The sequence below is a fragment of the Ambystoma mexicanum genome, chromosome 8 (genome assembly GCF_040938575.1).
Source record: "Ambystoma mexicanum isolate Mex_15411 chromosome 8, UKY_AmexF1_1, whole genome shotgun sequence".
Lineage (NCBI taxonomy): Eukaryota > Metazoa > Chordata > Amphibia > Caudata > Ambystomatidae > Ambystoma > Ambystoma mexicanum.
The window spans coordinates 1662034746-1662048880 of record NC_090929.1 but is presented as its reverse complement, the minus strand read 5'-3'; the positions used below and the strand labels follow the sequence as shown (position 1 = coordinate 1662048880).

Here is a 14135-nt window from a genome sequence, read left to right as displayed (position 1 = left end):
GGGAAACTCCCGAAGTTATCCTGCAGTCAATAAGATTGTCAACCAAGTATAGGGTAGCGGCTGCTGACCCTGAATACTTATCAAAACACCCGACTCCAGAGAGCCCGGTGGGTCAAACGGCAACTTCATCTAGCAGTAGGACCGCTTACCCTACTGTCCCACAGGATAGAGATGACCAGAGGTACGACTCTATGGCGAAGAAAGTTTTCTCTGCCTGTAGTATGGCGTTGAAGTCCATCAATGCCACCTGTATGCTCGCCACGTTCAGTCACACACTATGGGAGTGTGCTTCATCAACGTCTGACTGCATACCCGAAGGAGAGGAAAAGGAAGCCTTCCTTAACATTATTAAAGATGGCAAGGATGCCATGTGCGAATCACTTCAAACTGGCATCGATTTCGCTGACAGTATCAGCAGGGCCATGGCAGCAAGTACAACAATCCGCAGGCATGCGTGGTTGCGAAAGTCGGGCTTTGCTCCAGATGTACAGGCCAGACTTTTGAATATGCCCTTTGACAGCTCTTCATTATTCGGGAAAAAGGCCGATGACAGTCTGGAAAAGTTAGACTTCTAAAGCAGCAGCAAAATCTTTAGGAGATGCTATCCGCCAACCTTCTTTTCGCCCCTCAGGAACCTCGGGAAAGGCAGAGGACAGGTGGCTCAAAGAGGCCAAAGGCGATCCACCCGAGGTGGACGGGTCAAAAGTACTAAGGCCGCAGCAGCAGCAGGTGCCTCTTTACCCTCGGCATCTGCATTAGCCGCCCCAAACCACTCTGAGGCCTTTCCACACAATACACCTGTAGGGGGCAGGTTAACTCACCATCTGATGGAATGGCAGGCTATAACGTCAGATGCTTGGGCATTGGAAACAGTTGCCGAAGGTTACTGCCTACCCTTTCTACACATTCCTCAGTCATCCACCAGGGAACAGCTCTCTAAAAGTTCCAGATCCGCTCCGCTTGCAGGAAATTATAGACCTGCTAGAGAAAGGTGCCATAGAACCAGTACCTGTAGCGGACAGGAACAAGGGCTGGTACTCCCCCCTACTTCTCATACCAAAGAAGGACGGAGGACTGAGACCCATCCTGGACTTACGAGAATTGAACAAGTTCCTCAGGAAGGACAAGTTCAAGATGGTAACTCTCTCTCGGATCCTTCAGGTCCTCCAGCTCCAGGACTGGCTGGTATCTCTGGACCTTCAGGATGCTTATTTCCATGTGCCAATCCATCTCAAGCACGGGAAATACCTGAGGTTCCCAATTGGCAACTCTCATTATCAATTTCGAGTTCTGCCATTTGGGCTGACCTCCGCCCGACGGTCTTCACCAAGCTGATGTCTGTAGTGGCGGCGAGTCTAAGGAAGGGATCCACGTCTATCCCTACCTGGACGATTGGCTGATCAGGGCCGTATCTTCAGAACGGGCCCGGACCCAGCTAGATTGTCTGCCTCTTCCTTCACAGACTGGGCTTCTCCCTCAATTTAAAGAAGTCACAGATACCATCTGAGACTCCAGTTCATTGGAGCGGTCCTGGACACTTCCCTGGGAAAAGCCTCGCCACCAGAGGTGAGGGCTCAAGATATTCTACAGATGGTCACCAAGTTTCAGAATGCCCAGCGTCTCCCAGCCTTCGACTTTTTGAGGTTGCTAGGCCTCATGGTATCCTGCATCTTCCTTGTGCCAGAGGCTCGCCTGAGAATGAGATCTCTTCAGTGGGCACTGAAGTCAGTGGTCCAAATTCTGAGGGAGAATGTCAGACCTCCTCCGGATTCCAGACAAGGTAGCCCACGACCTTCAATGGTGGGCCATTCAGAGAACATCTTGAAAGAACTGTTTTGGCAACCATGGCCGGAGATAACTGTAGTCAGACGCCTCGCTCACAGGGTGGGGAGCCCATGCCAACGACTTGACCATCAGCGGTCGTTGGTCTCCATTGGAGTCCAGACTACATATCAACCTATTAGAGCTGAGAGCGATCAGACTAGCGCTGAAAGCTTTCCTGCCATCAGTACAAGGGAGAAATGTCCTGATAATGACGGACAACACGGTGGCCAGGCACTACCTCTGTTCTGTTCAAGGGAATTTCCCCTGAGAGGAGCTCTAGGAGACGCGTTTGTAGTGGACTGGGAGTTTCCACTCCTCTACGCATTTCCACCAGTCCCTGTTATTCCTCAAATGATCAGGAGGTCGAGACGATTCCGGAAAACCATGATCCTAATTGCCCCGGACTGTGCCAGGAGAACGTGGTACCCGGACCTTCTAGATATGTCCATATGTCCTCCAATCCGTCTTCCACTCAAAGAGAATCTTCTCTCGCAGAAGGCAGGTCAGGTTCTCCATCCAGACATCAAAACCCTCAACTTTCACGCTTGGCTTCTGAAAGGTTGAGGTACAAGGATTGGGATCTCCCTGATGTCATGGAGGTGTTGCTCTCGGCCAGAAGACCAGCAACAAAGTCTTTATACTGCTGCCGTTGGAACAAGTTTTGCAGCTGGTGTAGGGAAGAGAATATCAACCCTTTTTCATGTGATACACCAACGGTGCTATCGTTTCTACTCTACTTGGCAAACTCGGGCCTTCAAGTTGGCACTGTAAAAGGCTATCTCGCAGCGCTTTCTATCTTCAAGCGCACTGCGGAGGAACCATCGTATTTCAAAATTCCTCTAGTGGTACAATTTCTCAAGGGTCTGACTAATGTTTACCCTCCAAAACCATTCCAGGTTCCATTATGGGACTTAAATTTAGTCTTTAACTTCTTAATGGGCACTCCATTCGAGCCACTTCACTCTTGCGCATTGAGATACTTGTAGCACTAACATCTGCTAGGAGGGTGAGTGAGCTACAAGCTCTCTCCTGTAAACCCCCACATACAATCTTCCACAAGGACAAGGTTGTCCTCCAGGTGAAGCCTAATTTTCTCCCAAAGGTGGTTTCTGAATTCCGTATTACTCAGAAAATTACCTTGCCTTCATTCTACCCTCCTCCCTATCCGGGGAAAGAGGAGGAAAGGCTACACAGGCTGGACCCTAGGCGAGATCTCAGCTTTTACATCAGCAGAATGGCTAGAATCAGGCAAGCAGACCAGCTGTTTGTAGGATACTCGGGTCACAAGTTGGGACTTCCCATAACAAAACAAACCATCTCCAGGTGGATTATCTTGGCCATCCTGGAATGTTATAGACTAGCAGGGAAAGAGCCACCCCAAAACCTCAGGGCTCATTCAACCAGGGGTATCGCAGCTTCTTCAGTTCTCCAGCGAGGGGTTCTGGTCCGGGACATATGTGGGGCTGCCACATGGTCGTCCGCACATACATTCACAACATTTTACAATCTATTCCTCCACTGCTCAAGAGACCAGATTCGGCAAGGCTGTATTACATTCGGTCCATCCCTAAAGGGATACAACACTCGCCTCCAATTACATGCCACTGCTATGGGAGTCTATCAAAGATGAGGAATACGTCGGAGGACACAATCCCTTCGAAGAATAAGTTACTTCTTACCTGGTAACGTTCTTTCGACAGGGATGTTCCTTCGGCGTATTCCTTATCGCCCCTCCCAACCATCCCCGCAGTGATAACTTCCCTTGTGGTTGCAGCTTACGCTCCTTCAAGGTCAATAACCAATTCAGTCATGACTTTTCTTATGCTACAAAACGGAACTGAGCAGCGGACTCAGCGCGTGGCTATTTATGGGCATGGTGACGTCGGTGCCGATACAGTGGCCGTCGAAGGACATCGACTCGGCGGACGTCGACGCACAGCGCCTTCTACAGAAATTTCCAAGGCCAGCAAGCTGGAAACGTATTATCAAAGATAAGGAATACATCGGAGGAACATCCCGTCGAAGGAACGTTACCAGGTAAGAAGTAACTTGTTCATTTGTTTTATTAACTTATGCCTTTTTGCTCCAACTTCAAAGTAGTTTAAATGCCTCAACCTGATATTGTGAAGTACTGAAATATATTTCTGTGATATATATTGCCTCCTTCTAGTGAATGCTTTTAACTGGCTGTGAAATAAATTAATAAGTTTTACCAAGAAACCTTGAGTATAAGAGTCTATTTCAATACTTATAATTATAGACCTATGTGTAACACCTTTACAGCTCACATTCCCTCTTGAGATGAGCCTGGCTGCTCAGCAAAGCTACCACAAAACTGTGTAGTACAGACTTATACCAAAGTTTGGTTTTGCTTACACCTGTAGTTCTAGTTATATGTATTAGTCCTAAAGGGTACTGCAAACAAACTTTGCCTAACAAACCCTACTCTAAGTTGACCTCAACTTGCCTCCACTGGCCTTACAGCTTTTGCTTTCTAACGGTGACTCCTCTTGAGTTGCCGTGATTTCTCTTTTAAACACTAACTATTTAAGAAATGTTTTCCAAGAAGAGCATCAGAGCTTTGACTTTGCCCATTGCCTGACTGCCTAAAGGCCTCCTTCTGAATCTTTTGGCTTTGGCAGTGCTTGATCCTTTACATGTTTTAAACGTTGAACACTAATGCTGGGATAATTGACTGCCTGCATCCCTTTGGGAGAATCAAACTGTTCTTATAACCTATCGGTCTGTTCTGATCTAACTCTAACCTTTCCTTCCTTGAATAACTCAATACTGCAAAGCTGATACTATATACATGCTATTATGGCCTCAACTGACATCACCTCCGGGTGCTGGAACATGTGTAACATATGAATGAATTGCTTGCTTTATTCAGTTTTTTAATTGAATCCTAAATTGGGATTAATATTTCAGCTAATTACTGTTTTTTAAAGAATGCTTTAAATATCTGTGTATAAATAATAAATTGTTTAACTGTGTGTTTACTTGGATACCTGCTGATTTTAGTGTACAGCTCACATTACACCTTAAGATCAGCCTGGCTGCTCAGTCACACTACCGACTTGTCGTACAAGCCTATATTAAAAGGTTGGTTGCCTAATAGCATGAGATCAGTCTGGTGTAGTGCCACACCAGTTGAACTGCACCGATTCTTACTTAAGATGTCTTTTATGAACTAGTGATGTTACCAGGAAACCTGTGATATAACGTTCAATTCCATGTTTTTATTTTTTATAGATAACACAAAACAGCTGAAATTTGAAGAAGTGGTGAATCAGTCTAGTACCAAAAACTGCACAGTCTACTGTGGTGGCATTGCGGCAGGATTGACGGGTACCAAATATGTTTTAAAGAAATGTTTGTCGGAATGTATGTTGAAGACCAGTGCACTTGTGGCTGCAGTTTTTAAAAAGTCCTTATTGCATAAGCAGTAGCCATATGTCTCTATCGAAAGGAGATGGGGAAGTAAAGTAACCCCTGGTTGGAGAGAATTTCATTTCTTGTGCCAATTCCCTTCAACCTGCAACCCACCCCCAGCCCCCCAGCACTTTGGCTGCACTTATGGGATTTTTTGTTTTACTCTCCTGAGTGGGACTTTTTTCTTCACCACTTGTTATTTTGCTTTGAGATGGGGACCCTATTTTTTCTGCTACTGTTTTTTACTTTTGAGTCGTGCTTTCCTCCATATATTTCACCACAGACATCTGTAATAAATTATTTCAGCACACAGCACCTTGTGTGTCGGGGAGAATTCTCAAAAATGTGCTAATTCCCTCCTCCTTAGAGACCCCCAGCAACTTTGCTGACTTTAGATTTTTTTTTTTAATTCTCCTGGAGTGCGGCCCTTTTTTCCACTCATGTGTTTTAATGTGATTTTTTTCGTACGCTGTTTCTTTTTTGTTATGGAGTCTGACAAACTCCATAGGCATCATCTTTACATTGTCACACAGCACCTTCAATGCAGTGTCACAGGGAAGTCTTTCAGATTTACCGAGATTTAAATACCTTCTCTGGGGTAAACTGTTTCCCAGAGCAGCAAAGTGAAATTGACTTTACTTACCATTGTAACTTGCTAGACTCAGCACACCCTATATTACAATAGAGCTGGAGGGGTTACTTAGTATCCCCTGTGTCTAGCTGCTCATGTAACATTTTTAATGTTACCCGTTCCACACAGAATGGCTGGTGGCAGTGGTTTCATTTGAACTACAATGGTTTGCATTTACCCCGGGCTGCCTTCGCAGCCTGTATGTCTGCGCTCCCTCCCCGCACCCCTCTGCTGTCCCCTGTATGTCGGTACTCCCACCCACGCTGTCCCTTGTATGTCTGCACTCCCCACCACCCCTCCACTGTCCCCTGTATGTCTGCACTACACCCACCCCTCTGTTGCCCCCCTGTGTCTGTGCTCCCCCACCCCTCTGTTGCCCCCTGTATGTCTGTGCTCCCCCACCCCTCTGTTGCCCCCTGTATGGCTGTGCGCCCCCCACCCCTCTGTTGCCCCCTGTATGTCTGTGCTCGCCCCCACACCGGTTAGTCGCCTGTGCCACCCCCACTTCCCCCCACCCCAGTAAGTGTCTGTAGCTGCCTGCCATACCTTGAGATTTGCTCCACGTTGTTGCCCGTTGATTGGAACCCGATGTACTAGTATGCACTTGCCACCATCCAATACACGACTGGCCCCATGCCATTCTATGTTGACACTAACCATGCACCCATGTGTAGCTTGCCTGCTCTGTATTATGTGCCGGGCACCACACATTTACCCATTGACCTTGACCACGTATGTGTTGCCGCCTTGCAACTTTGGGTTGGCGCCTGTATATGCATACTAATTTTGACCATGCAACTGTTTGTAGCTGCCGCCATGCAACATGTGGCTGCGCCATGCTCTTGCCTACCGATATTGACCTCGCAACTTTATGTAGCTACCGCTGTGTAAAGATGTGGCTGGCACCATATACTTGCCCACCAATCTATGTAAGCACTGTTAAGCACTTATTGGAATTTTATGAAGCAACATGAATGTATGTATGCCTTCTAATGCACTTATGTAACGAAGTAAGCCTTAACAGCGCCACGATGCCCGAGGGCAGTTTGGCGCTTTACAAATTCAAATAAATAAAGAAATAAATAAAGCAACTGTGGGAGCCATCTTTGTCAAAATGGCGCCCAGTTGTATTTTTTTCGCTAGTTCTTTGTGGAAAGGTCCTAGAGATTTTCTCTGCATGCCAAACCAGGTTTGGTCTTTGTTCATTTGGCTGGGTTTCTGGAGTGAAACCCTCCTCTGGCTCCAGGTTGTCTGGGGTTGGCAGGAAGTGAGGGAGGTGCCCGAAACTCCCTATGCTTCGTTGCCTTGGACACAAATGCGCTCTGTGGTGATTGGCTGGCTGACTGTCCGGCCAGGACACCGCTTACTGTAAGTGCTTGAAACCTCTACAACTCAAGTCTCAGCTTGTGGTCCTACATTTGATTCTTCATTTCATCAGACTCCTAAGAACAATGCGAAGACTTTTCCATTTACTTACCAGAAGTGCTTCATTCTATCCAATACTTTTGCCCATTGACTTTGGAATAGCCTATTGAACTGAATGACTCTTCTAGGAAAATCTAAAAGTACTTACCTGCTTAGGAATATTTGTGGTCTCTTCTAATAACCTTTGCCTTTTACCAACTTTTATCGGTACAAGCTTATACCAAAGGTTGGGTTGCCTATACCTGTAGTCAGAGTTGTTTGTAGTGTTCCCAGAGGGTACTGCATACAAACTTTGCCTAACACTGGTGGCAGGCGGTGAGGATATTGTAGAGTTGTTACATTTAGAGTTTACTTTACCTTTGTTCAAATAGTAACCTTCACAAGGCTAAGCTCCACTAGAAAAGCAATTGTAACATGCCAGATATGGATAACTTCGGGCAGGAAGCCCTGATCATTTTAACAGTAGAGCAACTGAAAGGTGTGTAAAGTCAGGAATCTCCCTGTTGAAGGAAAGAAAAAGTGAACTTGAGTAAGAGTTCAGAAGATTGCAACTCCAAGCTGAAAACAAACATCAGGACATCAAACTAAGGGAAATGGAAATGCAACATGCTCTTGAAATGAAGAAATTGCCTCTTGAAAATGTTTCTATCCCAGAGTCTTCTAGGTCTTCCTGTCCAAAGAGACCTTGCATACCTAAAGAAGCAGTGAGTATGTATGATGTAAAACTTGATATTTTTGATTGGTTGGGTGCTTTTGAATATAACTATAGGATTCAGGGTTTCACAGGGAATCGGTTGATTCCTTGCCTTTTGTCTAGGCTCCCCCAGGTTGCAACTGATGCTGTAATGGAGGTGGGGGAACTTGAAAGATTGGAGTATGAAAATGTGAAGCTAGCTTTGATAGCTAGATTTGGGAAAACTCCTTCCCAGTACCTTAAGAGGTTTAAGACCCGCAAAAAGACTGATGGTACCCCTTGGGCTATCTGGGTGTGTGAATGTTTGAAAAACTTAGATGGTTGGATTAAGGGTTACAAAGTACTCTTTTGAGGGAATGAGATCAGTTTTTGTTGGAATCTATTTTTGATGCTTGCTCTCCTGAACTGAGACAACATTTGGCTGACTCAAAAGATATTGATCCCAAGAAGCTAGCAAAAGCTACTGACTTGTGGGTTGCCAACAAGGCTACTCACAAGGATTCCGGGGCCACTCATAAAGCTGAGGGGAAGCAGCACAAGAAAGGTGACAAAGGGAATTCTAAACCTCCCTTCCAAAAGAGGGCCACAAACATAAAAAGGTTGTCCTTTGGAAACCAGGTCAGTCTAGTGAAACCTCTGGTGCCAAACCAGAGGGAGGTCAGCAGAAGCCCTTTGTCAAAACATTTGGAAAATATTATGCTTGTGAGTCAACTGACCATGTTAAAGGGGATCCCAAGATGCAAGGGTAAACCTTCAGGGGTCCACACTGCCTCCTTAGCCTTCATCCCTAAGGGAGAAGTACATATGGCAAGTGGAAACTTTCAACTACTGGCTGAAGACCCCATTGGAGTAGCTGCCAGTGTTTTAGTGTCCGTGGGAACAGCATAATGTAGATGTGTATGACTATACCAGATAACACAAAATAATACTATAAGGAGAGTGTACTTGTAAATGGTCAGGAGACCCCTGCCATTAGAGACACTGGGGCCAGCATCACAGTGGTGGATGAAACCTTTTTTAAACCGGAGGATGTTGCTAAGGCACCCAAAGGCCCCGCTAAGCTTGCTGGAGGCCCTATCCAGATGGTTCCAATACTACCAGCTCTCATCCAGTGCAACAATGACTGTAAATACCTGTCAGTGTACAAAGTGAGGTACGTGGGAGAGGCCTGCTGGGGAATGACTTAAACTCTTGGAGTTGTATCAAGCACCCAGGCCTCCCAGTAAAAGGAAACTGGAGCAGACTAGGAAGGCCAGAGAGCTCACTTTAAATGAGACACTGGGTTGTTACAGAAGAACCTATAACACCCAGTCACATGAAAAGACAAAGGGGAAACCCAAGTTCTCAGGAAACAAGATAGCACTCCTGTGCATCACACCAGGACATCCCTGAGAGCACGGTCCAAAGTCACACCTGTGACTACTCCACCAGCTGAGAGGTCCAACCAGAATAGGTTGAGTCAGCTACACAGAGCTGGAAGAAGACCTCCCCCCCCCCCCCCCCCCCCTCCCTATTGGAGATCTGTATCCTAAAGACCATCCTGAGCTGCAGTCTTTACTGGCCGAAGGTGTTCCCTGTAGGGCAGACTTCAACAGAAGTCAGTGTCCTACTCTGTAAGGGCAAGTGCCGGGCAAGCACACGTTGTACTGGGAGGATGGCCTCCTCTACAGTGAACCTAATTGAGTCTGCCCTCTGTCAGGATCCCATGGTACATAGCTAGGCTTCCATTCAAGGGTACACACTTTAAAGACCAGTTAGAGTTTCATTTAAATGTGCACGACTAAAACACTTTAATTGGAGGAGCAGGAGGGGTGATCAGTAGGATGATCTAATTTATCTAGGCTTGGTTTGAAAGGGTAATTAGATGCTGGGGGTTTGTGATTGGCATAATAAAATGTTTCCTTAACATGGCCTTCAGGAAGTCTGTTTTCCCAGGGCAAGACGGAGGCTCTGTTTTGCAGCAGTGATTAGATGAGTCTGAAGGTGAGGTCGTTGGGAATTCCATTTGGTGTTCTTAACTGCTTTTCATTTTAGATTTCAAGAGATCAGGTTGCAGTTTCATAGTTCAGCAAGATTTTAGTTTAATACTTAGAAGATTCCTCATTTTTAAAGAAGAAACGTTGTGAAGGTCAAAAAAGAAACCACAGTGGCAGTCTGTGCAGAGAACTACCAAAGAAGAAAGCTAAGTGAATTTTAAACAGTTCTTTCAGCTATTTAATAAATATAAAGTTATTTAAAGTAAAGGAACAGTATCTGCGTGTGAAGTTGAGGGCACCTAATTGTTTGCAAAGAAGTGAACTGTTGAGAAAATACAATTGCTGCCTACGCACGTCTCTCTGCGTAGTATCAAGTAATCACAGTTTTTGCGGCTTAATAACTAACCCAGAGTGTGCAGTGGTCCGACGCGATCGATATCGGAATAGTTACTAATAATTAACGTTTGTTGTAGAAACTAACTTAAGTAGTTCCGTATTCACAAGCTCGAGTATAAGATCCTCGTTGGCCTTAATTCGAGGAAAGGACCTAAAGATGCGCTGGTACGTGCCAAGCGTCACATCGAATGCTTTTCAACTTTTCCAAGTAACGGTTTGTTTCAGATGAATTCGTAGTTTTTAAAGGAAGTCAAATTAGGCGGCGGTAGAAATAGACAACTAAGATGAAATATATCTGAGCAACCGGAGAAGCGAGAAAGTGAGAGTATGGATAAGCTGACTCCCATTTTGTCAAGACATTGACTATTGGTGAGCGGACAGAATGCAGGCGCATTCGTAATGGAGTTAAGCCAGTCATTTTCCAGTCACGTGAGCATGCTCAGCAGCATCGATGTGCAGAGGAAGTCATTTTATTTTTAAAGGAAACTGAATAAAAATAAGACAAATCAGATTCCAATAGTTAATTGGTTGTAGGTTGAAGGAGGTTTAGTTCAGAAAAAGCTTTTCATACAAGAAAGACTTTCAGCATTTATTCAGCAGTTCCTAAAGTTAGCCATTCAGTTCAGGAGGCAAGCATACATGAAAGCTAAGACTTTCAGCATTTGTTCAGTTGAACAGTAAAGGAAGCCTTTTAGCTCAGGAAGCATAGGCTGCAGGTGTATCTGTTACTCTTGGGACCTGGGTTGGATTATAGAGTGGAACATGAGTGGGTAAGAAAAGATAGTAGATGGTAATGTAAATAATTGCTTACCTTCTAGGTCTCCAAGGCAACCGCTACCCAGTAAGTCCATCCCAAGAAGGAAGGTGAAGATAAGGGTGCCCTTTCCCCTTGCGTTTGCCAGTTTGATAGTTTGTTTATAAGGATTGTTAGACTGGCAGGCTTGGGGGAGAGGGGTGGGGGGGGGAGGAGGGAGGGTCTGGTGGACTATCCACTCATGCAGGAATTCGCAGCTTGACCTGACACCCCCAGAGACTACAGGAGGTGAGACCTCGGTGTCTAGTGTTTTTTTTAATGCTTGTAGCGCGCCGGTATCCCGCAGGCATCAGGGTGCGTAGTACATAAAACAGGAGACAAACTTACAGGAGAGTGATCTACTTGGGTGTTATCGGAAAATTCTAGATAACTGAAACCAACTCATTAAAAAAGATGGGTTTTCAAAGTCTTCCTAAAGGTCAGTAGGTTCGTTTCCAGCCGGAGAGGCCAGTAGGTTGTGCTGTGCTGCCTGCACAATGAAGGCTTTACCCTTGCCAGTAGCCCGAAAGAAGCGCAGCATGTTAAGAAGGCCCTGATTTGGTGTTCGTAAAGGAATGTATTTGGAGAACTGTTTCTCCAAATACTTGGGGGCTGTGCCATAAATGCACCTATGGACTATTAGATTTAAAAGTAATTCAGTCCTCTATTCTCAGCCAGTGTAAGGATTTCCTCCCTTCTGTGATCTCTATTCTTGATTCCTTTCACAATACACATGGTATTGCTCTCCATGACTTGACATTTTTCTATTTCTTTCTTGGAGGATCCTAGGAGCAGAGCATTGCCATGATCCAGTCGGGACATAATGGCCCTAGCGATAGTGCCCGTATTTTCCTCATTGAGGAATGGGCGGATTGCTATCACCCGGCGTGAATAGTATGTTATTCTTATGGGGATATTTCACCTGTGCTTCTGAGCCCGTTGAAGCTTCCATCATCCTCCTCAGTGTCTTGACCTGGGGTCAGACAAATGTTTTTTTCTTTTATGGTAAAAGCTTCATATTCAGCATCCAGTTTGGCTCTGGCCTGATGCGAGCCAAAAATCATCAGCTCAGTTTGAGCTGTTTAGGCACATCCAGTGTTCTCATCCATTTGTCTGATATTATAGACCTTAGTTATTTTGGCTCTGGCTTTAGTATGGTCCCCCTCTATCTCAAAGATCAATTGAGTATCGTCGGCGTAATTCGTAAAGAATATGCAGACGCTTTCTTGAAGTTCATAAACATTTCATATATAAATTGAAGAGCAAAGGGGATAGACTTGCTCCCTGTGGAACTCCGAAATTGATTAGCGTGGGTTCAGAGAATTTGTCCCCCAGTGCACTCGAGCACTCTGGTCTGCTAAAAAAGGAAGTCGACCATGCCAGAGCCGCTGGAGAGCATCCTTCTATATTTAAGGCTTTTTGCAAGAGTTGGTGACCCACCAAGATCTAGCAGCATCAAAATCCCTTCCTTGCCCTTATCCACAATTTCAAGCATGTGGGTTTTTAAATCTAGCATGTGAGCCGCCCTGAAACCGGGTTGTTCATGCAGAGAACCCCTAGCTTCTACATGCTTTTGCAATTGATCAGTTGCTATCTTGTCCAAACGTTTGAGAATAAAATTTGAATTGGTGTTAAGACGGAAGTTTTCAGGGTCTCTGGGATCAAGACCTACCTTTTTTACCGAAGGGGAGATAGTCACCTTTTTGATGTCCCTGGGTACTAGGCGCTTTTAAAGGAGGCATTTACTATTTTAGTAAGTACTGGGGGAAAATAGTTCATTATTATCCAGGATCACTTTAGCTGGCAAGATATTATCAGCACAGGATGTTGGTCTCATCTTGCCCAGTACTGACATTTCTTCCTCTGTGACTAGGGCAAAGTTGAAACTGGCCACTCCAGTGGCTGGGATCAGCGAGAGGTTGTGCTCTAGCCTCGCTTTGTGACTGTTTGCTATTATGTTGTCTATGCCCTTCTGTATTTTAGCATTAAAGGCCCGTTGGACTATGTTGCACTCCTCCTTAATAGGAGCGAGTGGAGGGGTAAGTGCCTTTAGGTTTTTCAATGTTTTTAAGAATTTCAAAGATTTTGCTTGTAGAGTTTGGGGCTGAAGTCTTTCTATATGGCCTTGTTAGCGGGCAGTTAGCCCATGAGATTCCTTTAGCTGGTCGCTTAAGCTTTAAGAAGACCAAGGAAAGGATTTCTCTTTATTTCTACTGGCCTAAGATGGGGTCTGATGTAGATAGATTCTATAGGAGCTGTCACACTTGTCAGACATCTGGTAAGAATGGAGCCAAAAATGTGGCACCTTTTGGTGCCTCTCCCAGTGGTGGGAGTCCCTTTTGAGAGGGTAGGAATCGACATTGTTGATCCCTTACACCCTCCATCTTCAGGCAACCGATTTTATATTGGTTGTGGTAGACCATGCTACCAGGTATCCTGAAGCCATACCTATGAGGACTGTTACTGCACAGGCAGTGGCTAAGGCCCTACTTGGTATTGTTACCAGAGTAGGTTTTTCTAAGGAGGTTTTCGAAGGGATTGTGTCCTCTGACGTATTCACATCTGACAGTTGTGTCCCACAGCTGTGCACTTTGGAAACTTTTCAGAAGAGGGCGCCCTGCGTCGAGCCAATGTCCCTCGAGGGTCGACATCACCGGATGTTATATATAAGACGCACGGCATCCGTTGCCTCAGTTCCAGTTTATCCGACACCGAAAGTGTTGGCTTAAACTTGGTCCGCCTCGTGGATTCTTCAAATCTGTCTAATTCTTCGACCCCTCCGACTTAAAGGTCCGGGTTCAAGACTTGCCGGGACTGCAAGTCAAGATGTCATTGACCTACCCGCACCGTATTTGCTTATGGTGCCTGGGTGAGTCGCACGACACTGACTGCTCCAAATGCCAGTCTTACAGCCAAGGCCTTGCGTGAAAGGAATGGGAAGCTCAGTGCAGATAAGCCATC

General features: G+C 45.6%; 1 protein-coding gene across 6 annotated transcripts in view; it reads left to right on the top strand.

The window, feature by feature from the left end:
* Positions 1–14135, top strand: part of TIAL1 (TIA1 cytotoxic granule associated RNA binding protein like 1) — a 461563-nt gene that overhangs the window by 390870 nt on the left and 56558 nt on the right. For all 6 annotated transcript variants that reach the window (XM_069611938.1, XM_069611936.1, XM_069611935.1 and 3 more), the window contains one exon: positions 5080–5175. In XM_069611938.1, the coding sequence (XP_069468039.1) occupies positions 5080–5175 (96 nt within the window). The remainder of the gene's footprint in view (positions 1–5079; positions 5176–14135) is intronic.